General features: G+C 34.6%; 1 protein-coding gene across 1 annotated transcript; it reads left to right on the forward strand.

Moving 5' to 3' along the window:
• Positions 1-1,100: 1,100 nt before the first annotated feature.
• On the forward strand, positions 1,101-5,745 carry LOC120274111 (TOM1-like protein 6). The gene is given in 10 exon segments (XM_039280869.1): positions 1,101-1,338; positions 2,488-2,566; positions 2,939-3,037; positions 3,211-3,324; positions 3,675-3,844; positions 3,994-4,075; positions 4,247-4,332; positions 4,532-4,756; positions 4,850-4,982; positions 4,984-5,745. Coding segments are annotated over 10 exon segments (1,767 nt in total). The 5' UTR covers positions 1,101-1,183; the 3' UTR covers positions 5,608-5,745.
• The last annotated feature ends 20,158 nt before the right edge of the window (positions 5,746-25,903 follow it).

Raw genomic sequence — 25,903 nt, forward strand, 5'->3', positions numbered from 1 at the left:
AACCTCGCTTAAAGGACTTATCCAGTTACTAGAGATTAGCCCTTAGAAGACGCCCCTCTTGGGATAGCTTGGATCTCCTAGCTCGAGCCATAATATGGAATATTTGGCTTTAGCAAAATCAACATATTTTCAAAGATCAATCATTGTCTTATCTGTGATTATTCTGAAGATTGTTCATATGATGTAATTCTAGTGGTCTGGAGCTTCAAAATCAAAGAGAGCGGGATTAGATAACTCGATTGTGACTATCAGACAGTCTAGGGTTCATGAGCCCCCCTCCTGAGATGGCAGGCACGTTTGATGCTGGCAAGATAGCATCCACCAAGGATATCGCCTAGACCTATGTAGTGATTTGGTAGCTCAGGATTTTTTCTTCCTAAGTGGTCGTTGCTTTCGTGTTTAGTATTGTGTGTAGTTTTCCTTTCTGTTATTTTTGTGTTGGATCCATTCCTAGTGGATGTCAAATCAGTTTGTGTTTTTTTTCTTTTGTCAATGGTCTCATCAGTCATTTACTCTTTATTTATTTTTACTGTTCTATTTGTTGTAATTGAACTGCTTTATTCACCTAAAAAACAACATGTGAATTTAGACACAATTCAATAATTATTTGCAAAATCATATTTTTTTTTTAATCTTTTAAAAAAGAAATTGAAAACTACATGATGCTTCCTCCTCACTTTAGTATTCACAAAAGAAAATATCAAAATTCGAAAGGGGACCCAATGGAAAAATAAAACAATTTTAATGCAATAATTGAAGACATTCTCATGATTGGGAATCCAACAACCCAAACTTCGCAAGTACCGAACTCTTTTTCCCAACTTTTGCGGTACAATCACCACTCGGTAAAATCACTTCACCCGTTCAACATAGTCTAATCGCGGGCCCCGCTTTAGCCGCCACGCTGTCACCCCCCGCCCTCCGACTTCGACTCTGAAACGATAACTCCTTTAGATAAAGAATTCATTTTTATAACCAAATAAATATAATAAATAAATATTTAAATATGTAAATTAATTCAAAAAAAGAAAAATACTAGATAAGTGTCAAATAAACAATAAATAATAGAAATTTAATTAAAAAAGATAAAAAAAAGGAGCATATATATCTCTTCACTCAATTGTTTTATTCCCATAAAAACGTCATCTTGGCTGCGGAAAGCTTTAGTTTTCAGTTTCTATTCATGTTCACCGGAATGGCGCCGGCGCCGGCGGGACCGGCAACTGTGCGGGTGGAGAAGGCGGCGGTGCGGGTGGAGAAGGCAACGAGCGATCTCTTGATTGGCCCGGATTGGACCATGAACATGGATATCTGCGATTCCATCAACTCCGATCACTGGTGAGGGTTTTGGGGTTGAGATTTAGATTTTTCTTTCTTGAATTTGGTCTTCTGGGGTTTTTTCTGGTGAAAAGTTTTTTTTTTTTGTGAGGTTTTTAATTGGGGGAATAACTTTTGGGCGATTTTAATTAGGAAAGGTGAGGTTTTTTTGGTAGAAAAGGTTGTGATTGAGATGGGACTAGGGTTATTTGATTGATTTGGATTGGATATGCCTTCTGGTGTGTGGATTGTGATCTTTTTTATGTGAATTCGTTGATTGATTGCATGATATTGTTTCAATTTAGGAAGCATATATTAATTGTTATGTAATCCTTTCGAATTTGATGTTCATGTGCTGATATGTTAGGTCTCTTGTCACATCTACTTGGGTTCATGTGTTTGAGTCTTACTAGATTACCTTTGACTTAAAGGTCCTATGATATAAGAAGTCTTATTTTAAGTTTCAACTTGTTGTTCTTGTTTTAGTTTTGAATATCTGATATAAATTATAAACTACCCAGAAATGCATGGTCTGAATAACATATTGATGCTGTCATTGAAAAAATTGTGACATAGTTCAGATCTTTCTTAGTTTATTTTTAGATTGTTGCTGCCTTGATTTTTTGAGGTGTTTTCCTGATTTGATCTTGACATGGGAATCAACCTAGTTGATGGAGGCCCTTGATGGTTTGGCGTGTGCATCTCTAGTTTAAATTTGGAGTTGCATGTTTGGCCAGTGCACTGTCTCACTTTTGGTTCGAAAGAGTAATATAGATTGATGATTAAATTCTCTTGTGTAGTACTTGTTTTGAGGCAATTTGATGCATTCGCGAGCAATCCAAAATCTCTTATTCAGCGATAGCCTATCACTATTTTGCTGGTTTTCATTCTATAGACAGCAGACCCTTGAAGCAGGACTATCGGCCAAAATGTAATGTCAGGTGTATCATTTTTGTTGTCGTCATGAGATGACGTGCCAAAGTGATGAAAATTGTGAAATTTTTCCTGTCGTGGTTCATCTTGTTCTTATTGTGCTTATTATTATTATTCAATTTTTTATGACTTTTAGTGTTTCTCTTTTTTATATATTGGATGATCTTAAGTTAGTTGATTTAATGATATAAGATGCCTTGTGGTGTTTTTGATATCTCATATGGTGAACTAACTCAGGCAAGCAAAGGAAGTTGTTAAAGCTATGAAGAAGCGCCTACAACATAAGAATCCAAGGGTTCAATTTCTTGCTTTGACGGTTAGTACACTTTTTTCGTGATCTACAAATTAATTTTATCTATTGTTTCCACTTCATACTTTCACAAACATTTGTAACTGGCAATCATATAGATCATAAACTGTTGAGATTTTATTATATGGATATATTTGAACTTAGCAAATTCTGATTTTTTTTTTTTTGTATGTGATATGATTCACTGAAGTGAAACACTGTACTCCATTGCTTATTATCTTATCTGCTTTTTTAGGTCATTGTTTTAACTATGAATTGTGTAATGCTGTGTGAAATAAATGCAATTGGAAGCATGCCCAAAATCTTTTTTAGATGATGCAGATATAACACCTTGATGCTTGCCAAACTTTTCTTCTCACCATGCTTTGCTCTTTTCAGCTATTGGAGACAATGATAAAGAATTGTGGTGATTCTGTCCATCATCAAGTGGCTGAGCGCGATATATTGCAAGAGATGATTAAAATTGTCAGGAAAAAGGTTAGCTGTGTTTCAGGTTATTATGTACTATTGCAAGTCAATCATAGAAGTGACGCGTGATTAAATTTTATCTAATATATGAAGTTATTGAAAATCCTTCTGTCAATAAAACTGTTTGTGCCTTTGCTGATCCTTTAGCATTGTCTCTTATTTCCATTTAGAACTTTCCACAGACTGATATGCAAGTGAGAGATAAAATTTTGGTTTTGCTGGATTCATGGCAAGAAGCATTTGGTGGACCTGGAGGAAAGTATCCACAGTATTTTTTGGCATATTCTGAATTAAAGGTATATCATTGCTGCTCTTTCCTGATAGAACTGGTAGAATGCCGATAGTATGATCCATCCCTTCCTGTTTTGTTAGTGTTTCTTATGCATCATATGCTGGCTTTTCTTTGTGGTAATATCACATCCTTGATGGTTTAAATGTGTGATGGGTTCTTTTATAGCAGAATCCTTTTGACATCCCAACCAGATATACATTTAATTACATTGGCTATTTTAAGTCTATGCATGGTTTAGGAAATTATATTGCATGTTTGACTTTTAAATCAATATTCGTCCAAGTGTCCTCTCGGCATATCTTCAGTTTGAATCTCTAAATGCTATCATTTGCTTATCAAAGCATCGTTTTGTAGAGATCCGGTGTGGTGTTTCCAAAACGCTCAGCAGACTCTGCTCTGATATTTACTCCCCCAGCTACACATCCAACAGCCACTCCTAGACAAATTCAAGCAAATTATGGAATGCCCAACAATTCTTCTATAAGGCTTGATGAAGCAATGGCTTCAGAGATGGCGAATTTGAGGTGAAGTTATTCTGCAATTCTTGCAGTCTCGTATAAATTTATCTTTGAAATTAATGGCTTTATATTATATACAAGCTATAGCTTGAGTAATTGTTTTTCTGTTTATCTCCACAGCATCTGTTTGTTAATTGTTATGTTTCTTTCTTTAGTTTGGTGGACTTGGATGGCATACAGACTGCCATGGAACTATTAAGTGAAATGTTACGAGCTGTGAACCCAAGTGATCATGAGGTATGCATTCAGTAATTTTGCATAGAAGTGCACTGTTTGGTTTAAAATTGTACAGAATATTCAACAAATCATTTGTTTTTTAGGAAAATGGAAATGTAACATGTCTCAGTTGCAAAAAAAGCTCTTGTGATGCAAGTCACTAAACTTGTTTGTGTTTCAATTTCATATTAGGCTGTTAAAGATGAAGTGATAGTGGACCTTGTCAGTCAATGTCGCTCCAACCAAAAACGGGTTTTGCAATTGATCAATGCAACTGGGTAAGTGTTAATGCAATGTAGGTAGAATCTAAATCTCATCATTTTGTTTAATTCTTCTCTGAACCTGAATGGGACCTTTTCCTTATGACTAAAGTACATCCAATTCTAGCCCCATCAGGCTGTTTCTCTCTGTAAATTATCTGTTTTAAGTGACCTCTTGCTTCTAAAAGATCTGCTTTTTCATGACCAATTTCGGCAGGGATGAGGAGCTTCTAGGACGAGCTCTGACATTAAACGATAGACTACAGAGTGTACTCATAAAGCACGAAGCAATAGCCTCTGGTTCTCCACTTCCAATCGAAGCCTCTGCATCTAGTCCTGGGCCAAGTGCTCCTCTTAGACCACCCTCTCCAGTTGAACTCAATCAGAACCCCATCGAAGAAGAAGAAGACGAGGATGATGAGTTCATTCAATTGGCTCGCAGGTTTCACATTCAATCCTAGTCCTCTGTAACATAATTGCACCAAAAAGTTCTATCCAATCCATATTTGAATGACATTCATTTCTTGTGTTGCAGGAATGAGAAATTCAAACAAGCAGCAACAGAAACCAGCAATGGCTTGGAAACCAACGGTCAATTGGTACCCATCTCTACTACTGCTACCGAAGCAGAAGCCTCATCTTCGGCAACAAGCAACGCATTAGTCCCTGCCTGATCCTCCTGCTCCTGTGAAGACAACAAAAGAGCAAGACATGATCGATCTTCTGAGTCTCACTTTGGTAACAAACCCCTCCTCGCAGCCTCAAACACCTTTAACCCCATCCTCGACCGCTTCTGCATCTTCCAATGGACATGGGTACTCTTACAACCCCCAACCATACATCGGAAATCAAGCAAACATTCCCTACAACAGCTACATTGCTCCGTGGGCTCAACCGCTATCGCCTCCGCCTCCACCTCCGCCTCAAATACAAGTGGCACAACCGCTATCGCCTCGACCTCCACTGCAGCCTCAAGTACAAGTGCCACAATATGAATCTAGCTATCCACCACCACCATGGGCAACTTCTACCACTTATCAAGTTCCATGGCCGGCACCAATCCAACAATACCAAAGGAATGACACACCAGCTTACAATAGATTTGATCATCATCAGAATGCCAATGCCAATGTCAATGCCAATGCCAACCAGAGAGCACCAATGACAGGGACACCACCAAAACCATATGTTCCTCCGTACAGACTATTTGAGGATCTGATTGACCTGAGAAATCCTGATGGGAGTGTAAAGGTCCGGAGCACACCCCCAAGTTTATCTGGTGCAAGGAAGTGAGACCGTTGAACCAATCTATTTAGCTCTTATTCATCCATACCTGTGAATTCTTGTGTATATTTTAAAGCTGTAAATTAATTATTATATTTGAATTTGTGGCATTGAGGGATAGAACATTGTTAGAGATGTAGAAATAATCAAATATTTTTTTTCCTATATTTTTCGTATATATATATATATATGTTTATTTATATGAGGAGTGTGTTTGGACCTATGAAGTATGGCACCAAAATGTCGACATAGTTCTCAACGGAGTGGGTCCCATAACACAACACAATGCATGCAAGAATGAGCACATTATGTCCTCATTCCGACCCCGTCCTCTGATCTTATAAATAATCCTACAAATTACCAACATACCCTTGCCTTTGCTCCACCAAATATAGAGCATGCAGGGGTAGTTTGGTCATATCAGGCAAACAAATGTACTGTTTTCTTTTTCTAAACAATGGTTTATGTCAAAGAGAGAGATGTGTTTGAGAGAAAGCCATGGCTTCATGGGAAGCTGCAGTGTCTGTGGTTCTAGGAGTGATCATGAGGAAGAGCTTCTGCAGGTTCCAGGAGGTTAGCCAGGTAGCCATAGAGTTCATGTCAGTGCTGATCACTGCCTCTCGGTTCGCCGGCGTGGTTTTCCGGCGGCCGGTGGCTCTCTCTGCTAGAAGGTACTCTCCCATGTCATCCATGGTGTCCAGACATGACAGGTAGCAGACCTTGCTTGACTAGAAGATCATAAACTTCAGTATTTAATTAAGTTCATCTTTATCTTGTTGTTCTTTATCTTGTTGTCTTTGTTGCACCTTTTGAGTGTCTTCCTTTCTATCTCCCTTCTTTATCTGTGAAGAGTTGAGATGATTTGTATCCTTGTTTTGTGTTGAATAAGATGATGAATTTGAGGGGTTCTTTAAGGATCTGGTTTTCAATTGTTACACAGAATACAGAATTAGTTTTGTAACTTAGAATTTATACATATATATATATATATGAGAAAAAAAAACTGTCTAGATCTAATATATTGTTCTCATAAATGAGATTTGATCTTAAATGATGCTGACATCTTGGTAATCATGTAAGAAAAAGACAGAGAAATTCTTTTGTTTATCTCTCTGTATATTTGGTATTAATGGACCATGAAACACTGTTAAAAGTTGTCTTGATTAGTAGCTTCATGGTTTATAAGGGCTTAATTTCAAAGTTTCAATCTTTATATAGTTTTAATTTGGTTTTCACAAGTTGTAGTATGATTAACTAGTTCTTTAATTTTTGGTCTTCTCTTTTGGATTCTTTAAAGTTAATGGGATGCATGTCATTGCCTACAATTTCATGCAACGGAAATAGTTATATAGGTTGCAGTTTTTACCCTTATTTTCTCAGATTAAAATGCACACACAAATGTATCATACTTGGATCCTCGTTGGCTCGGGAAGGCTTTTGCTAACAGACGGTTTTCCTTCATCCGGTTCTTGTTGTTTTCGTCCAGTTTTTTCTTCTTTTCCTTTTTTTTTCTACTCACTCCTGATGAGAGTCTATTTATTGTTCGTTTTTTCTTTTTTGTCTTCCTTCATTTTGTTCTGTATTTCTGTTCTTTAATTTTTTAATAAAACAGTGGTTTATTCATTTTTATAAAATAAAAAAAAAATACTTGGGTGCTTAAGGTTGATATTTCACCCTTATGTTAAAAATTAAAGATTGATTTTTATTTGAAGAAAGAAAATTGATTTTTTTTTAATGGTCTTCATAAGTGTATAATATTCATTTAGGATTATTAGGCATCAAATTAATTAATATTTCATTTGGTTATAATATTTTCTGAGCTAACTTGGAGCTTAACTTTTTCATTAAGAATTGTTCTTCTTCTATTTGGTTGTATGATGGATCCTGGACTAGTCTAAATTGTTGCACTAAGGACTACTTTGCTCTCTTCTAACATTTTGAAGCTCAGATGTTGTAATTAGATATATTCATCTTGTGAAACTAATTAATGCTCTTAAGCACTAGTTTATGCTGTAATAATATGTAATGCTAACAACATTGTTATTTCTTTGAATATGTCAGTATAGTTCATCAGATATGTTTGATGAGAAATATTGTTATAATTCATTATCATTATGAAATGCAAAGAGAAGGCTGCACAGCTTTGATAACATACTTGTGTTTCCTCACAATGTCAATGAAGAAATCTGAGACGTTATTTTAGGAAAAGTGTTGGTCTATGTCATATGGAGCAGTTGTTTAGTACCACGTACAGGTCCACAACTGTCATTGTTTGAAGAATTAGGCCCTGTTTGGATACCACTAAATTCCATAGGAATGGTAGTGGTTCCTATGGAATTTAATGATATGTAGGAAATCACAATAAAAGATGTTTGGCTACTATTTTCATAGTGTAAAATTACTGTGGAATCATAGGATTCCATAGTATTTTTAAAAAGAGGGTGCCATCAAAATATTTTCTCCCTTTGTTTTTCGGGTTAAAGAACTCGTCTCTCACGCCTTTCTTTCCCATCGCCCGCTCCAACGCCTTCTTCCCCCATCGGCCGCTCCAACATCTTCTTCCCATCGCCGGCTCCGGCACATTCTTCCCATCACCCGCTCCGGCCCCGGAACTGCCACCGAAGTCCCTGCGGTTTGCCTCTCATCAGGATCTCGTCACTGATGGCTTCTCCGGAGGTGTGTGAAGATATTTAAAGAAAAGCAAAGCGATCTCGCCGCCGCTTCTTTGTTTTTCTATAGGGCATCGTCGCCATGGAAGACGAGCTGAACTGGAGCTATGGAGAGAGAGAGAGAGAGAGAGAGAGGCTCTGTGACCTCTCTGGCCGCCTCTGATCTGGATCTGGATGCCTTCTCCGGTGGATTTCATTCCAAGAATCAAGGTATCGGTGAAACCTCTTTCGATTAGGGATTTGGTGATATTTTTTTATACATAATGTTAGATTTGAGGTTTTTTCATCTGGATGCTTCTCCGGTGGATTTCTCTTCAAGAATCAAGGTATGGGCTAGAACCCCAATGGCATCCAAGAATGTTTTCTATGTTTTTCTGAGACTTGATTTGAGCTTATTGATCTGAATGTCTTCTCAAGTGGTTTCTCTTCAAGAATCAAGCTATCACTAAATTCTCAATTGAATATGGTTTTTTTTTTTTTTGGTAAGTTTAATCCTTGTTTGGGTTTTCATGAATGTTTTCTATGTTTTTTGAGACAATCTTTTAGATTTGCGTTAATGGATCTAGAAGCCTTCTCTGGTGGATTTCTCTTCAAAAAAAAACCAAAGAAAGAAAAAATTGTGTTCTTGATGCCCGATTTTAATAAAATTTTAGTCACATAATTCTCTCAACAAACTCTGGGCAACTACGAAATCTAATTTTTAGATTTGTTTTTTATCCGGGGGGGATCGTAGTGTGGTCCACCAATGATGCTAACAATATTATCAGTTGGGTGTGTTGATAATGTGGTTGAAAACCATATAAAATCTCAATATGATTTGGGATTTAAATTGTTGTTCTTAGTTTTCGAGTTAATTTTGGTCATTTTTAGTTTGGATCACTTCTTTTAATACTTTGCATATAAGTTGGTGAGTCTTGGTGTTCAATTTCATGGTGATATGAAATATTTTAAAAAAGTCAATAAAGAGCAACTTTGGAGCAAGGAGTCCAATCCAGCGAGAAGCATGACCAGGCTTTGTCACAAAACACACTCGAATTCCTTTCTGGATTTATGTAGCCGTCTCAAAACTCCATCCAGTTAAGAATACGGGCCGCTCGTGTCAATCAGCAAACAACTACTCAACATTTTGTGTGAAGGATGATTGTTTTTTATTTAGATTTATTTGGAGTTTTGAAGACAGTGATGAAATTGTTGGTGATTTAGTTTGGGTTTGAGCTTGGGTTTATGAAGTCTTTTATTTCTTGAGATTATTTTCAAAGTGTTTAGATGGTTCTCATTTGTTTTTTTTTAGGTTGAATTAATTATGTTTTGTTTCTAGTTTATGGTACCAAGATTTCCTTCACATTGGACAAGGCATTGGTTTCTTGAGATTCTAATTATTTGTAATGCATGGATTATGATCTCATTGACATTGAATAATGGCATCCTTTTCTTGATATTATATTAGAAGCCGTGTGTTGATGGTGATCATGGGTTTTTTTTATTTATTTATTTATGAATCAGTTTTTTTATTTTGATGGTTCTTAGTTTTTTTATTATTTTCTTGCATTATTAAAGAACATTTAAGTGGACAAAGAACACACAGCATGAAAACTCAATCTTGTTTTCCCTTAATGAATGCCTGCTTCCTTGCTCTTTAAAGAACATTTAAAGAATGAATGAGTTTTGACTTGATACGGATGTTGATTCTTGATATAATTAAATAGATCAAAGTAAAACATTTACATAATTAAAGTGAATAGAATTTTGGCCATTGCATGACACTGATAATAGATTTTACAGAGAAGAAATTAACAAAATTTAGATGCACATGTTTCGGAAATGTTTGTTGAGCCACACAGTTTCCCAAATTTCCTTTATCTATATGTTAACAATCTTCATTAATATGAAAAGTCATGCTTGATTGCCTATAGTGAATAGTGAAATTTTATAAATAATGGCATCCATTTTGGTTTTGTACTATAGATGGCAACTCAAGAGAAGACTGACACAAGGGCTAAATGGAATGAAAGTCATAAAGCTCATATAGTGAAATTGTTAGGCGACTATAATGTTCCAGCGTACCGTTCACAAAATGGATGGACTAAAGAGGCATGGAATAGAATATTGCGTGACATGGTAACAAAATTCCCGAATTTAAAATGCACCGTTGTACAAGTTAAAGCGTTAGAGCAAGAGATGAAAAAAATTTACAAGCTTCTGAAGGGGTTTACTGAATTGAGTGGCTTTGGATGGGATTATGAAAAAAATATGGTCGAAGCCACTGAAGAAGTTTGGGCACCACTACTCGAGGTATATATTTTTATCACATAATTTACAAACTTTATGCAACAACTTATGTTAATCATTTTTTTTTTAAACTCTAACGGCTAGTTTCATTTTCAAAATTAAAAATTTCTATAGAAAAATTCCTGCGCACATCCAAACACTGATTCTGTAGGAATTTTTTCCTGTAGTAAATTACGTAGGAATCATTTCTGAATCCTATGGAATAAAATTCCTACAGAAAAATTTACTATGCAACCAAACAGGGCCTTAATGTTCATATACCGCCTAAGTCATGCGACATTAATGCTAAGACTAATATGTCAAAACAAGCTCCCATTTATAAGTTTAAGGGTGATGTATTCAAAGATCTGGTTTTGGCTGGTGCAACACTTAAATGCCAAGGACACTGTAAAGACTAAGTTTTAATTTTGATGTTGATCTATCTGTTGTGATCTTGAATTGTCAACCAAGAAGTAAAGATGTTTCTTTTTTGTTTTTGGTTGACAATTCATGCTTACTTTTGGGAAAAGATGAACAAGTGTCTTTGTTTTCTTATCATGCTTGAATCCTTAATTACTCTCTCATTTGGAGAAGGTTGTAAGAAGTTTGAAATCTTATTCCATGGTTAGTCCATTTGTTTGCCAACTATTTATTTGTTCGGGAATTGAATTGTGAAATTTAGGATCTTATTCAAGTTTATTCCATAGTTATTTCATTGCATAGTTATTCAAATTTAATGTTTGAGGTAATGCCACTTATTCTACATGTGAATATGGTTTTGAGCTTTATTCTGGTCTAAGTTGGGTTACCTAAATTCCTGATCAAAATCTTAATATTTTGGTAACTTGTTCTAAAACAAAACTCAGAAAGAAGCGAATAAATGATTAAATTTTTTTATCATGTGAAATCTACTTTTCAAACAAAATTGTGAGATCTTCAACCACCCTCTTAGCCTATTAATTGATATTGGGTCTGTTGATTTGGGGCTTAAGTTGGATGACTCGTTTTGCATTTTCAACCCTATACTATTTTATATGGGTTGATTTGCCATTTTACTTATTTGTGAACCCATTGGCCAATTTTGGAATAACTTAGGGGGTTATATGAAACTTTTCCTTGTTTTTCCCCCTTTGTATGTGTGTATTGCTCGTCATTGAAAATTAAGAGGGTTTTCTTGCTGCTCCGTGGATGTAGGCTTGATTGAAAGCCGAACCACGTTAAATTCCTGTGTTCTTGTGCATTTTTCATCTTATTTTTGCATATTTCTATTTGTTTTTCCACAACAAAGTGGTATCAGAGAGATTCGATCCTGTGAGAGAATGCCCGGATCTGGATCTGGAACATAGGTAGCAATTGGATCTCGCACAGCACGGATGGCTGTTTCAAATGCAAAATTTGAAATTGAAAAATTCGATGGGAACACGAATTTTGGGATGTGGCAGTGTGAAGTGGTGGATGTTCTTGTGCAACAAGGGTTAGATGTAACCCTAGAAGATAAACCGGATGATATGGAACAAAATGAGTGGGTGAAGATGAATAGATTGGTGTGTGGCACCATTCGTCTCTGTCTTGCAAAGGAGGTGAAGTATTTCGTGATGAAAGAGACTATGGTGAAGGATTTGTGGCAGACACTGGAAGATAAATACATGATGAAGAGCATTCAAAATCGTTTGTATTTGAAAAGGCAAGTTTTTCGTTTTTCATACAAAGAAGGTACGTCAATGATGGAGCATATTCACTCTTTCAATAAATTGATTGCTGATTTGTTAAATCTGGATGAAGAAGTTGAAGATGAAGATAAAGCCTTATTGTTATTGAGTTCATTACCTGATTCGTTTGATCATTTTGCCACCACACTAATTTATGGTAAAGATTCAATAACATTTAAGGATGTTTCTGATGCTTTGATGAATAATGAGTTTCGTAGGAGAGATAAGCAGGCCCAGTTTGAGAATTCAGAAGCATTAGCAGTAAGGGGACGAACAGAGCAACGACAATCAGATAAGAAGAACAAGTTTCGGTCCAAGTCTAGAGGAGCTTTGAGAGGAACTTCAGCAGATGGTAGAAAAATTCCAGCAAAAGATGAGTGTTCATTCTGCCATAATAAAGGCCATTGGAAGAAAGACTGTCCAAAATTGAAGCAAAAGGAGAAGGGAAAAGAGAAGAAAACTAAGAATGCTAATGTAGCCCAGGGGGATGATGACTCTGACTTTGCTTTGGTATCCACTTCTGATAGTATTTCAAATAGTTGGATCATGGATTCTGGTTGCTCATACCATATGTGTCCGAATAAGGATCATTTTACTAGTTTGGAGTTATCTGATAATGGGACAGTCCTTATAGGAAATGATTATGCATGTGAAAAGAAAGGAGTAGGCTCAATCTGTTTGAAACTTCATGATGGAACTATTAGGGAGTTGATAAATGTTTGGTATGTACCAAATCTGAAGAAAAATCTAATATCTTTGGGTGCTTTGGAATCTAGAGGTTTCAAAGTCACAATGGAGGCAGGTGAGCTGAAAGTGTCCAAGGGTGCTATGGTTGTGATGAGAGGAGCCAGACAGAAGAATTTATATTTTCTACAAGGAAAAACAATTGTAGGTGGAGCTGCTATGATTGTTGCCAGCGAGTGAAGGTGTTTACGATGCTTCTAGGTTGTGGGATATGAGGCTTGGACATCTCTGGTGAGAAGGCACTACAAAGGGGCTGGTCGAGCAAGGCTTGTTAAAGGGTGCAAAGACATGCAAGATTGATTTTTTTGTGAGCATTGTGTATTGGGAAAAACAAACCAAGGTGAAATTTGGAACCTCGATTACATCGATGAAGGAATTCTTGATTATGTGCATACGAGATGTTTGAGGGGCCAACCACAGGGTTGCATCTTTTAGGAGGAAAGTTTTGGTTTGTTACATTTTGTAGATGACTTTTCCGGAAGAGTTTGGGTCTACACAATGAAGACTAAAGATGAGGTTTTTCAACACTTTTTTTGGTTTGGAAGAAAATGGTTGAGAATCGGTGGAAGGAAAAATAAAGTGCTTGAGGTCCGACAACGGAGGTGAGTACAAGTCTAATTCTTTCCAGAAATTTTGTGAAGATGAAGGTATTATGAGGCATTTCACAGTGAGGGGAAATCCACAACAAAGTGGTATCAGAGCTGAAGAAGTTGATATTAAGCAGAGATGTTACATTTGATGAAGGCAGATTTCTCAAAAGTGAAATACAACCTAGTAAGAAAATTGTGCAAAGCAGGAATGTGCAACAGGTGGAGTTTGAGCATAATGCAGCTAGTTCTCAGATGGATGCAAACCCTACACCTACAAATGATTTTACAGATAATATTGATGGAGGTTCTCAGCATGAACCTAAGCAGTGACATGATAATAGTATAGTGCAAGCTAGGACAAGGAGAGAAATCGAAAAGCCATCCCGATTTGTTGATATGGTTGCTTATGCGTTGCCTGTTTTAGAAGATGACATTCCAACCACCTATAAGGAAGCCATTAGAAGTTCAGAAAAAATGGATTGGAATAAGGCTATGGATGAAGAAATGCAATCTCTTGAGGAAGAATAACACTTGGGAGCTTGTGAAAGCTACCAAAAAGGAAGAAAAAGAGATTAGTTGCAAATGGGTGTATGCAAAAAAAGGAAGGTACTCGGGGAAAAAGATAGTGTGAGGTTCAAGGAAAGATTGGTGGCCAAAGGTTATGCACAGAGAGAAGGACTTGACTACAATGAAGTTTTTTCTCCAGTAGTAAAGCATTCATCTATTCGGATTCTTTTTGGCTTTGGTTGCTCAGTTTGACTTGAATTTGGTACAATTTGATGTGAAGACTGCATTTCTGCATGGGGACTTGGAAGAGGAGATTTACATGTCACAACCAGAAGGTTTAAAAGGCGGTTAGCAAGGAAGACTTGGTTTGCAGGTTGAACAGGTCATTATATGGTTTAAAACAGTCTCCAAGGCAATGGTACAAGAGGTTTGATCAATTTATGAAAGTTCAGAAATTCACAAGAAGTCTTTATGATCCTTGTGTTTACTTTAAGAAGTTGTTGGATGGGACTTTCATTTACTTATTGTTATATGTGGATGACATGTTAATTCTTTGCAAGAAATATTCTTTGAGGTTGATAAGTTGAAGAACCGAGTTGAACTTAGAATTTGAAATGAAGTAATTAGGAGAGCCAAGAAGATATTGGGCATGGAGATTAGTAGAGACGAGAGTAAAGGGCACGAGTGCATCGAGTCAAAAACCAATACTTGAAGAAGATAGTACAGCGGTTTGGCATGGATGAACACACTAAACCAGTTAGTACTCCTCTTGCTCCTCATTTTAAATTGAGTGCTGATCAATCCCCAAAATCTGATGTCGAAAGAGATTATATGAAGAAGGTACCTTATGCTAGTTTAATTGGATGTCTTATGTATGCTATGGTATGTACATGACTCGATATTTCCCAATTTCATTAGTATGGTGTGTAGATATATGTATGATCCAGGAAAAAAGCACTGGGAAGCTGCAAAGTGGGTATTGAGGTACATTAAAGGCACTATGGAGGTTGGTGCAGAAATTTGAGAGAAATCATGAGAATGATGACGATTTCTCATTGGCTATGTGGATTCGATTTTTCTTGGTGATCCGGACAATAGGGAGGTCTACTACAGGGGTATTTGTTTACTTTGGCTAGTGGGCCTATTGGTTTGGAAGTCTACATTGCAATCTCTGTAGCATTATCTACTCTGAGGCGAGTATATGGCAACAACGAAGCTTTGAAGGAGGCCATTTGGATACATGGAGTGATTGCGGACTTGGGGTTTAACCAAAAAAGCATGTGGAGGTATTTAGTGATAGCGAGTGCTATTCACTTAGGAAAGAACCGAGTTCACCATGCTCGGACTAAACATATAGATGTTCGTTTTCATTTTGTTCGTGATATTGTGAATGGTGGGGTTATTTTGCTTCAGAAAATTCATACAAGGGATAATCTTGCTAATATGATGACTAAGGTCATTAGTGGTGCCAAGTTCAATCATTGCTTGAACTTGGTCAACATTGTGATTGTTTGAATTGTTGGAGATGCGACCAAGGAACTTGTGAGATTGGTGTGAGATTTCATACTAGAGGTGGATGTCGATGATGAGATGGTTTGTGATGTGGCTTTGCAAATCTACGCCAAGGTGGAGATTGTTGATTTGGGGCTTAAGTTGGATGACTCGTTTTGCATTTTCAACCCTATACTATTTTATATGGGTTGATTTGCCATTTACTTATTGTGAACCCATTGGCAATTTTGGAATAACTTAGGGGTTATATGAAAACTTTTCCTTGTTTTTCCCCTTTTGTATGTGTGTATTGCTCGTCATTGAAAAATTAAGAGGGTTTTCTTCTTTGCTCAGTGGATGTGAGGCTTGATTGAAAGCCGAACCACGTTAAATTCTACATGTTCTTGTGCATTTTTCATCTTATTTTTGCATATTTCTATTTGTTTTTCCACAACATGGTCATTTACATAAGATATTTGAACCATGGTAAAAAAAGATGGGTTTAAATTTCGGTTCATGTAAAGTGAAATCACAGGTGTATTATGAGATTAATTCTGCATTTATTCATGCTCTGACGTGGTTTATTCATTTACTAAAAAAAACACTGATGTGGTTTATTCATTTTATAAAAATAAAAAAAAATTCTGAGAGCTGGGTGGATGAGACTGATCAAATATATAACTCAATCACTTATTAGGTAGCAGGTTGAAGAGATTGGATATTAAGCCAATTAGTTTTAAGTCCTATTATATTTTTTGTAATTGAAAAAATATCAAATAAGAAATAATCAGACAATTATTTTGTAACAATAGGAATTAAGTGTTGAAGTAAATCTTGATTACTATGATACCGTGGGTTCGAAAATTGTCATAATAAATATCCTATGAGAAGCATCTTTTAAACATGTGAAAACATAAAATTTAAAAATAAAAAGTTTTGATCAGAAGAAAATTTTGAGTGTTTTCATGATGAAATTTTGAGGCATTTATTTTCTGGGAGGCAAGAGGGCCATCCATGGCCAAACCAATATGAGAACATGATATTCTTACGGGTGATCATATGAGTTAAAAGAGTTGTTCCTTTACTTTTCAATAAATCTATGGTTTTATTTATATTTTACCAAGGACTTGATGTTATCTCTCATTCTAAACATAAGAGATGTTAATATGAAGGTATTGTGAAGGATATGCCAAAGATTAAGAAAAGAATTATTAAAAGAAAAAAAGTTCAATGTAGGCAAACATTACTACTGGCTATAATAATTCTCACATTCTAAATAGATCAATGGGCGATAATAACAAGATGTAAAGTCCTAAGCGAATTGTCTAATACAAACACCAAAATGGTTCTATATAGCTTGCTTCATAATTCTATTTCTATTATTAATCAAATCAAACTTTTTGTTTTTTTAAATCAAACTCCATCACATAGGTGGTTGAGAATTCTCATTCTCTAGGAACTCAACAAAGCATTACTTAGAAAATGGTGGTGAAAGATTGTTAATAATCACGATTGTTGTTGGGCCAAGATTAACTACGCCAACTATTCAACACTGGAAACCACACGGGATCTTATTCCAACAAACACAGAAACAAATCATTTTTACGGGTGGGGATAAACACCATCCTCCCGGGCTTTTTCGAGCTGTACTATCAAATCAATTGGAAATGGTGCTGCACAACCTTTTTGGTTTGATAGATGGCTGAAAGGACATTCTCAATTGAACTTTGGCCATCCCTTTTCACGGATTGTAACTTTCCCTGGATAACCTTAAGACAATTTACTCTATTACTCAACTCTCCGAAATTTTTCAAAGCGACTTCTTTAGGCGATTTCTACATGCTTTTTGAATACGATTCGAGTTGTTCAAGAGACCAAGAGGGCACTTATGCTTGGACACTAGATACAATAGGAATCTTCACTGTCAAATCATTCTACAAGTTCCTAATTGATTGCGGGACTTGTTGTCAGCTTTATCCTCAGTTCTGGAAAACCAAATCTCTTAGCAAAGTTACATTATTCTCTTGGCTTTGCTCGGGAAAAATAAAAATACTTACTCTTGACAACCTATTCAAAAAGGTTTGTATGTACTAAAGCGCTTCTGGGACACTTGTGTCCTCTGTTATAAGAACTCTGAATCGGTTGAACATTTGTTTATTGACTGTGAATTCTCGGAATGAGTTTGGTCTTTCTTTAGACAGTCTTTTGACTCAGATTCTTCTCCATCTTCAGTTACAAATTAATGGACGACCTGGATTCTTTCATTAAACGCTTCTCTTCGGAACTTGTGGGATCTTAGTTCCCGAGCAATTTTTGGAATTTATGGGTTTGGAGCGGAATAATCGCATATTTTACTCTAGCTGTTCATCTCTTCACACGATTGCTCTAGCTATAAGACTTCTAATATGCTTATTTTTTTGGCTTACTCTGATTTTTGAATCACTTTAACGAGGTAAACATTGAAGCCTCGAAGAGAATCAAGCGCTCCCTCAGCTTCCTGGGCACAAGAATTGCTGACCTTTTCGGAGACACTGGGCTTAACATTGATCGGGAGTAGTCCACTTCATCTTCCAACTGGGTTTGGCCTATGACTCTAGACGGTTGTCTTCGCCGACCTAGTTACCCTTTCTTTTCTCAGTTCTGTTTTATTTTCGGTTGTTTGTTGTATCCCTCACCCTTAGTGAGGTTTTCAGTTTAGTCTTTTTTTTCTATACGATTATCTTTTTTTAGTTATACTGATTATTTATGTTTTTTAAATAAAGTGTGGTTTATCCACTTTATTCAAAAAAAAAAAATAATCAATTTTACTGCATCATTAACTAGTCTAGCTAATTGTAAAATCTATGGGATGTATAACCAGGCGTAATGAAATAAGAATATTGTGGTAGGTTGTTTACAGATCAAATAGAATTAAAAAAATTAATTAGATATGATGCAAAATAGATTTTTCTCTCTTTGATTTTTAATGTCCTTGAAGAACCTATTTGACAATTTAGAGCTTGTAGAGACTCATGGCGTCTTCTATAGAAGATAGATCTACACTCAATATATATATATATATATATATATATATATATGGAAAACGTTTTCTGCGGACTCCAGTGAATGTCCACAAAACAAAGACTAAGTTTCTAAAATGAGAGAGAGAGAGAGAGAGAGAGAGAGAGAACGGTGTTAAGGGTTAGGGTTTAGTATAGCTATATAGGTTGGTTTCGGGGGAGGGGTGCTGTAAGCCTGCAAGGGAAGGATAAAAGCTGTTGGGCTCATTTAGTGGCCTCGAGGGCAGGAGTAGATTTAAAAACTTCACGTATGTTTTTAGACAAAAGTGCACCTTATATAACTAAAGAAATGATCTCCACACCTAGTCAATAACTTTAACAAAAATGTAGCAATTTTTTAAGGTAATTACTAATCTATCTTTATATCAGATAATAAATAAAAATAAAATTTATAAATCAAGTTCACTGGATTATTTTTCTATATGACTATATGATATTGTTAGTGTAAGCCAACACCATATCGGGCCCATCATGTGACACGTTATATGCGGCCCATATTGGGTTTAGCTTGGAAATGTATGGCCCATAGCCCGGAAGCCGCGGGCCTCAAGCCTTTTGTGATTTGCAGTTTTTTTAAATATTATTAACTTTAACTTTATTTACATAGATTTTTTTTGTTTATATATTTTTGAAAATATTTATATTTTTTTATTTCAGCCATAAAATATTGTAATTGTCTGTGTAACTCCAAAAATCTCAATTTTTTTGCTTTATATAAAATATTTAAACATGTATAAACAATTATAATATTTTCAAGGTCACATGCACAACTAGAGTGTTTTCAAGGGTATGCAGACAAAATGCGACATACTTAAAATTTATAAAATTAAAAAATTATTAGAACGTACTGAAATTATTTACGTAATTTCTCACTTAAGAGTATAATTGATTGTACTGTAATGGCCTAGTAGAAGCAGGTAAAAGAACTGTTCTTTTTAATCATTTTACATGAGGTTATAAAATTTTCATTTGATCTTAATTATATATATATATATATATATAATTCATTTAATAAAAAGTAATTGTTATACCATTATTATTATTACTTTTATATGGTGAACAAAGCAATCAGGATCCATCTTAGAAATCAAGCCTAGACAAAATCATGATAAATATTTTTATCAATTAAGTAATAAAGTATAAAAAAATTGTTATTATAAATCAATTAAATAAGATAAATTTTATGGTTTAAAAATAATTATTTTTTTAAAAAATTATAATTAATAATGGATAGGGTTATAAAATAAAAAGTGTAAATATAATTTAAAAATAATAATAATAAAAACATGAATTATAAGAGGTTCTAATAGGCCAAATTTGTTGCACATTGATATATTAATTAAGGAGTCTGTTTGGTGGATAGGGATATGGACATAGGGATAGTATAAAATAAGCAATCATATCATTTTTATTATTTTTATCTTATGAGCCAATAGAATATAATTAATAGCATTATCCTATTTATCCATTTTATCCACTTTTACGACAAATGATAACTAATCCTATAAGAGGTTAGGATATATATATATATATATGCTTTTTCTTGGTTTTTGATATCCTATTTTTATACGTCAAACGAAGACTTGGGATCGGGGAGCTTTGTCGATAACTAAATAGGACATCAATTTTAAGTGAAGTTTTCTGCGTTGAAAGCAGTTGAAAGGTTTTCAGTCGATCGAACACGCTCTGAATCTCTTATTTAGTATATTTTATTTTTATTTTCTACGATCGGATGTCTTTTTCTTTTTTTAAAAATTGATTTTGATGTGAATGAATCTCAAATCTATTTATTTTTGATACATGTACGGATTCTAAGTTATTTTTCAGTATAGTATTTATAGCCTTTATATTTTTTAATATTTTTAATAAAAACCCGGATAAATAAACAAATAAGTAAATAAGGAAAAGAAAGAGTCAATTATAAATATATATATATATATATTATAAAGCGTAATTCAGTCAATTTATATATAATTCGTATCATATTCTACCTAATTATCATCAATTAAAACACATACGTAAAAATAGTATAATCAAAATCGATATCCAGATGGATTATTAGGTGCACATCAAACACGACATAAAGCTTTATTATACACCCATATCCTTTCCTACTTTTATCTAGTCCTAATATCTTATCTGTCTTTATCATATGCTATTCACCAAGCTGGCCATCTTAGTGTTATATGTTTAAAAAAAAGTGAAAAATTTCATGATAATTATATGGATAAGATTATTTGATGATAGTAAATAAAAATTTTAAATATAATTTTTAAAAAGAAAGCATGTGCCACGGTGGAAAAATTGCAGGGAGCCTTATGACCAAAATTTATTGCACATTTATATGATACATAAATTAAGTTTTTATAGTTTTATTAAAAATATTTAATATGATAATTATGCAAATAGAATCATATTAAATGAAAATTTTAAATATAATTTTTAAAAGTATATATATGAATGCAGGGAGTCTTAGAAAAGCGGGATGCTTTAGGCATAGCCCTTGGTCAGCCTATCCACGGAGGCGGTCGGGGAGCATGATGCAACCCCCTCCCAGTTTTACAAATTTTATATATATATATAATATAAAAATTTACATAAAAAGTTATATAAACTTACTTATGTTATTTCTAATTAAATCTTCAAAAAATAAAAGAAAAATAATAAAAAGCTTAATTATTCTTAATAAGAATCTAAATAAAAAAATTAAATAATTTAAAATAGAACATGTATTGATTATTTAGATGTCATTTGGATGAGTTGATTTTTTGCTATAAAATTTACCCAAAACCTAATGGTCATTTAATTCTTGAGGCATCCCAAACCTTTTTGCACTGCGATTTTTATATGTATTATTAATTTTTATTTTTTTATTCTAGAAATTATAATAGGTCTTAGAGATCGACCATTGATGCATATTTCAAAAAGAAAAATCTATTGAAAGCCAATCATCATCCATATCTAAAGTTGAAACTCCTTCTATCCCTAATCTTGAAACCTCATTATCTATTCCAAACTTTCAAACTCCAAAGTTACTGAAGTTCATCCTAGAAAGATTCAAAAACTAACTCTAGAGATTGATAATACTTTGCTAAAGCAGAGATCCAAGATTCGTCCTCCTATTTTGGGAATATCTCGTTTGATCAACAAGATGAGATTAAAGTCGCTCTTATCTTAATATTGGAGCTTTTAAATATCTCCTTGAAAATTACCCACTCTCTGGTTAGGAGAAGCTTGCTTGATGTTTTTGTTCTTCTTGGTTTGATAAGTTTGTACCATGGTTAGAATATTCTCCAATCAAAAATGTTGTTTTTGCTAGCATTTTTATCTTTTTAGCAAAAAAGGTGATCATCTGAACAAGTTTGTTGTGGGAGATTTTTGAAGTGGAAAAAAAGGTTCATTGTGGAAGAGTGTGTTTTTCTTTTACGTCATATGGGGAAAGATCCTAATTCATCACATAAAGTTGCAATTTGATGCGTGTGATGATTTAATGAATCACTTTCATCATATTGAAAAGCTTATTGAAAAACATACTATTGAACAGATTATAGCTAATCGGTTGAGATTAAAAGTCTTAATTGATGTTATCCGATAGCTTACATTTCAGGGATGTGCTTTTAGAGGTCATGATGAAAGTGTGGATTCAATTTATAACCTTGGTAATTTTATTGAGATAATAAAATTTTTAGCAACTTATAATCAAAAAATTGCAATAGTTGTATTAGAAAAAGCTCCTCAAAATGCCTCATATACCTCACCACAAATTCAGAAAAAAAAAATTCTTCATGTTTTTTTCTCTAAAAGTAAAAAGTGCAATACGTGAAAAAATTGGGGATGCAAAATTTTGTCTCATTATAGATGAAGCATGTGATGAATCAAGAAAGGAACAAATGGCTATTGTTTTTAGATTTGTGGATAAATATGGTTTCATATGTGAACGTTTTTTTGGTGTTGTTCATGTACAAGATACTACTGCTCAAACTTTAAAAGATGCAATATTTAGTGTGCTTTCTCATCATGACTTAAATATTCAAAATATTCAAGGACAAGGATATGATGGAGCTAGTAACATAGAGGGGTGATGGAGCGGTTTTGCAAGCTTTGATTTGTAATGAATGGCCATATGCTTATTACGTCCACTGCTTTGCACATCATCTCCAACTTGCTCTTGTTGCATTATCTCATAAAGTAAAGCGCGTTCATCAATTTTTTGAGAAGTTGGGTTCATTACTAATGTTGTCACTTCTTCTAGTAAGCGTAATGATGAACTAAGGGATGCTCAAGCTGCTGAAATTGTAAAAATGCTTGTTATGAATGAGTTAGAGTCAGGAAGAGGGCTTAATCAAGCTTGCACATTGTAGTGAGCTGGAGATACTCGTTGGAGTTCAAACTTTAAATCCATCTCCAATTTGATTAAAATATTTAATGCAACTTGCCATGTACTTGATAATATTTCTACTGAAGACAGAACATCTTCTCAATGTGGTGATGCTGATTATGCATATACATTACAACAATGAAGCCTTTTGATTTTGTTTTTGTGTTGCATCTTATGAAGAAACTTATGGGAATCACAGAAATTCTCTATCAAGCTTTGTAGCGTGAATCTCAAGATATTTTGAATGCCTTACACCTTGTCTCAACTACAAAAAAGCTAATTCAAAACCTAAGAGAAATTGGATGGGAAGCTTTCTGTTAGATGTAAAATCTTTTTGTGTTGAGCATGATCTTGACATTCCTGATATAGATGCTACTTTTGTTGCACGGAAAGGTTGAGCACGAAATCAACTATGTGATTTTTCAATAGGAAAGTATTACCAAGTTGAGTTGTTTTATGCTATAATTGATCATCAATTACAAGAGCTGAATAATAGGTTTAATGAACATACTCTAGAGTTACTTTCTCTTAGTTCGACTCTTCACCCAAGAGATAGCTATAAGTTATTTAATATTGACAATATTTTGTAAACTTGCAAAGAAGTTATATCCTCAAGTTTTTTTATAAGTGTATAGTATGCATGTATTTTATACCAATTTGTACACTCATTCGGCATGTATTAAAATCATATTGTCGAATTTGATTCTAAATCTAGTGTGTTTCACTTTAACAGGCTTAAGACAACATTCTAAAATGAAAGAGAGCCAAAAAAATCATTTTAGACCTCAAACGATAAAGTTGGAGCTCTCTCGGCATTATTTGATTAAAAGCGCCAAGGCAATCTTGGGTGGCTTATAGGCAACTTCGACTAACCTTATGGTCATAAGTCAATCCCGGAAGACCTTGCAGGGCATGCTATGCTCGTAAAGGGGATTCATAACCAATTCGGGGAACCTTCAGTGTGCAAGGCTTACGCTTGTAAAGATACCGTAAAGACCATCTAGAGGGTTTATGACCACAACATACACCCATAAGGATGGTAGCAAGAAGCAGAACATTAAATCTTATGGTCGTAAGCTAGACTACAACATATACAAAAGGCCTTACGGACATGACTTACGGCCATAAGTGTTCCGGTAAGGCTCAGACCATCTTCTCCAGCTCCCTTACGACCTAGCCCTTAAGCCTGTAAGCAACCCGTAAGCAGTCAGGTATAAATAGAATTTATGAGGATTTTTAGGGCAAACTCTATTATATCCTTTTATTCTTTTCGGGCTATTCTTGGAGACGAAGTGAGGAAATATAAGAAACGAATCTCCAGCACCTAAGGAGCAATTTGGAAAGAGATTCGGATCTACATTCAAGGAGATTGAAGATCGTGATACGTCAAGTTCATCTTGGCGAGCGTCGTGGAAGCTTTTCGAAACAACTTCTCTTGTGATTCTTCATCCATAGTTGAACTCTAGGGTTTATATTCTTGACTTTGGTTGTTGGATCTTTGATGCTTTAATTGATTATTTATTTGCAATCATATCTATTTGAGTTTAATTGTGTAATTGAATGCGTGATTGCTAGCGAGGGCAAAAGCCTAACTATCATACTTTGTATTGCTCTACGTGGCGAGGAAGAAATTCCCACTAACATAGACTTACGCAATTCAAGAGGATGAGTGAGTACATCTCTGGTTGAGGGTATCTAGGAGACTTTAATCCCACCATCCTTTTGTGTGGATTAGTGATATTTTTCGTGCTCTTTGCAATCATGTGCAACGGATTTTAAGAGAAATCGCATTTCTACTATGTATTTATATTAGGGATAATCTCTCTTTTTAGGGGGAGAGTATCTACTTAAGAGATTATTATTAGTCCACAATAAGGTTTCATTAATATGATTGTGTGGATATCTGTATCAACTCGATCTACACCTATTCAGTTACACTTTGCCTGAGAAATCAGGGTTTTCTATAATTCTGGAAACCTTTCAGTTTAAATAGGATTACATCTTTAGACAACCATTGTCCTAAACCTAATAACCCTAGAGGGATGCTATGCCTGGACATCGCTTTCTTCTTTGACTTCTCTCCTATTATTTCCCGTATTTTCTTGTTTTTATTTACTTTTATTCATACACACAACACTTGATCTTTCAGGCTATTTTTTGGGTTTAGAGCATTACTTGCATTCACCTTTTTCCCTGTGGACCGACATTTTGCACTTATACACACTTTTTTCTGCGATCGTAGCGTTACACGTGCCCTCATCAATTTTTAGTGAGCAAGAGATGATTCTATATATTAAGACTTGAGTTGCAACATTTTGAAGTTGATGTTTTGAAAAATGCAGAATTAAAAGATTTATCTACTATTTCTGAAGTATGTCAGGGGGTTAACAAGAACTTTCGAAAATCAAGCATTTATCCTCGCACTGATAGATTAATTAGACTTGTTCTTCCTTTGCCTATTTCTATAGCAACTACAAAGATAGCATTCTCAGCCATGAAGATTATCAATGACTAGACTTCGAAACAAAATGATAGACCAATTTTTAAATGATTGCTTGATTGTTTACATCGAAAAAGAAAGTGCTACTAAATTTAGTTCTAATTCAATTTTATATGATTTCAATAGTATGAAGGCGTGAGACTCGACTTCAATTAATTAAATTAGTTTTGTGTGATAGTTAAATACTAATTTTTCTTTATTTTAGCTTCACTAAAGAAAAATTTATGATTCAGCCTCTACCATATACCTAAAGGTAATCCTGCGAAACATTCACCTCCCTTGGTAAGAAAAAGTTACCATCTTTTTAATGTGAATGTAGTTAATTTGATTTAATGCTTTCATTTGAGCTTCATTTATCATTGTAAATTTAAAAATTTTATCATATTTATT

Source organism: Dioscorea cayenensis, chromosome 12 (genome assembly GCF_009730915.1).
Source record: "Dioscorea cayenensis subsp. rotundata cultivar TDr96_F1 chromosome 12, TDr96_F1_v2_PseudoChromosome.rev07_lg8_w22 25.fasta, whole genome shotgun sequence".
NCBI classification, from domain to species: Eukaryota; Viridiplantae; Streptophyta; class Magnoliopsida; order Dioscoreales; family Dioscoreaceae; genus Dioscorea; species Dioscorea cayenensis.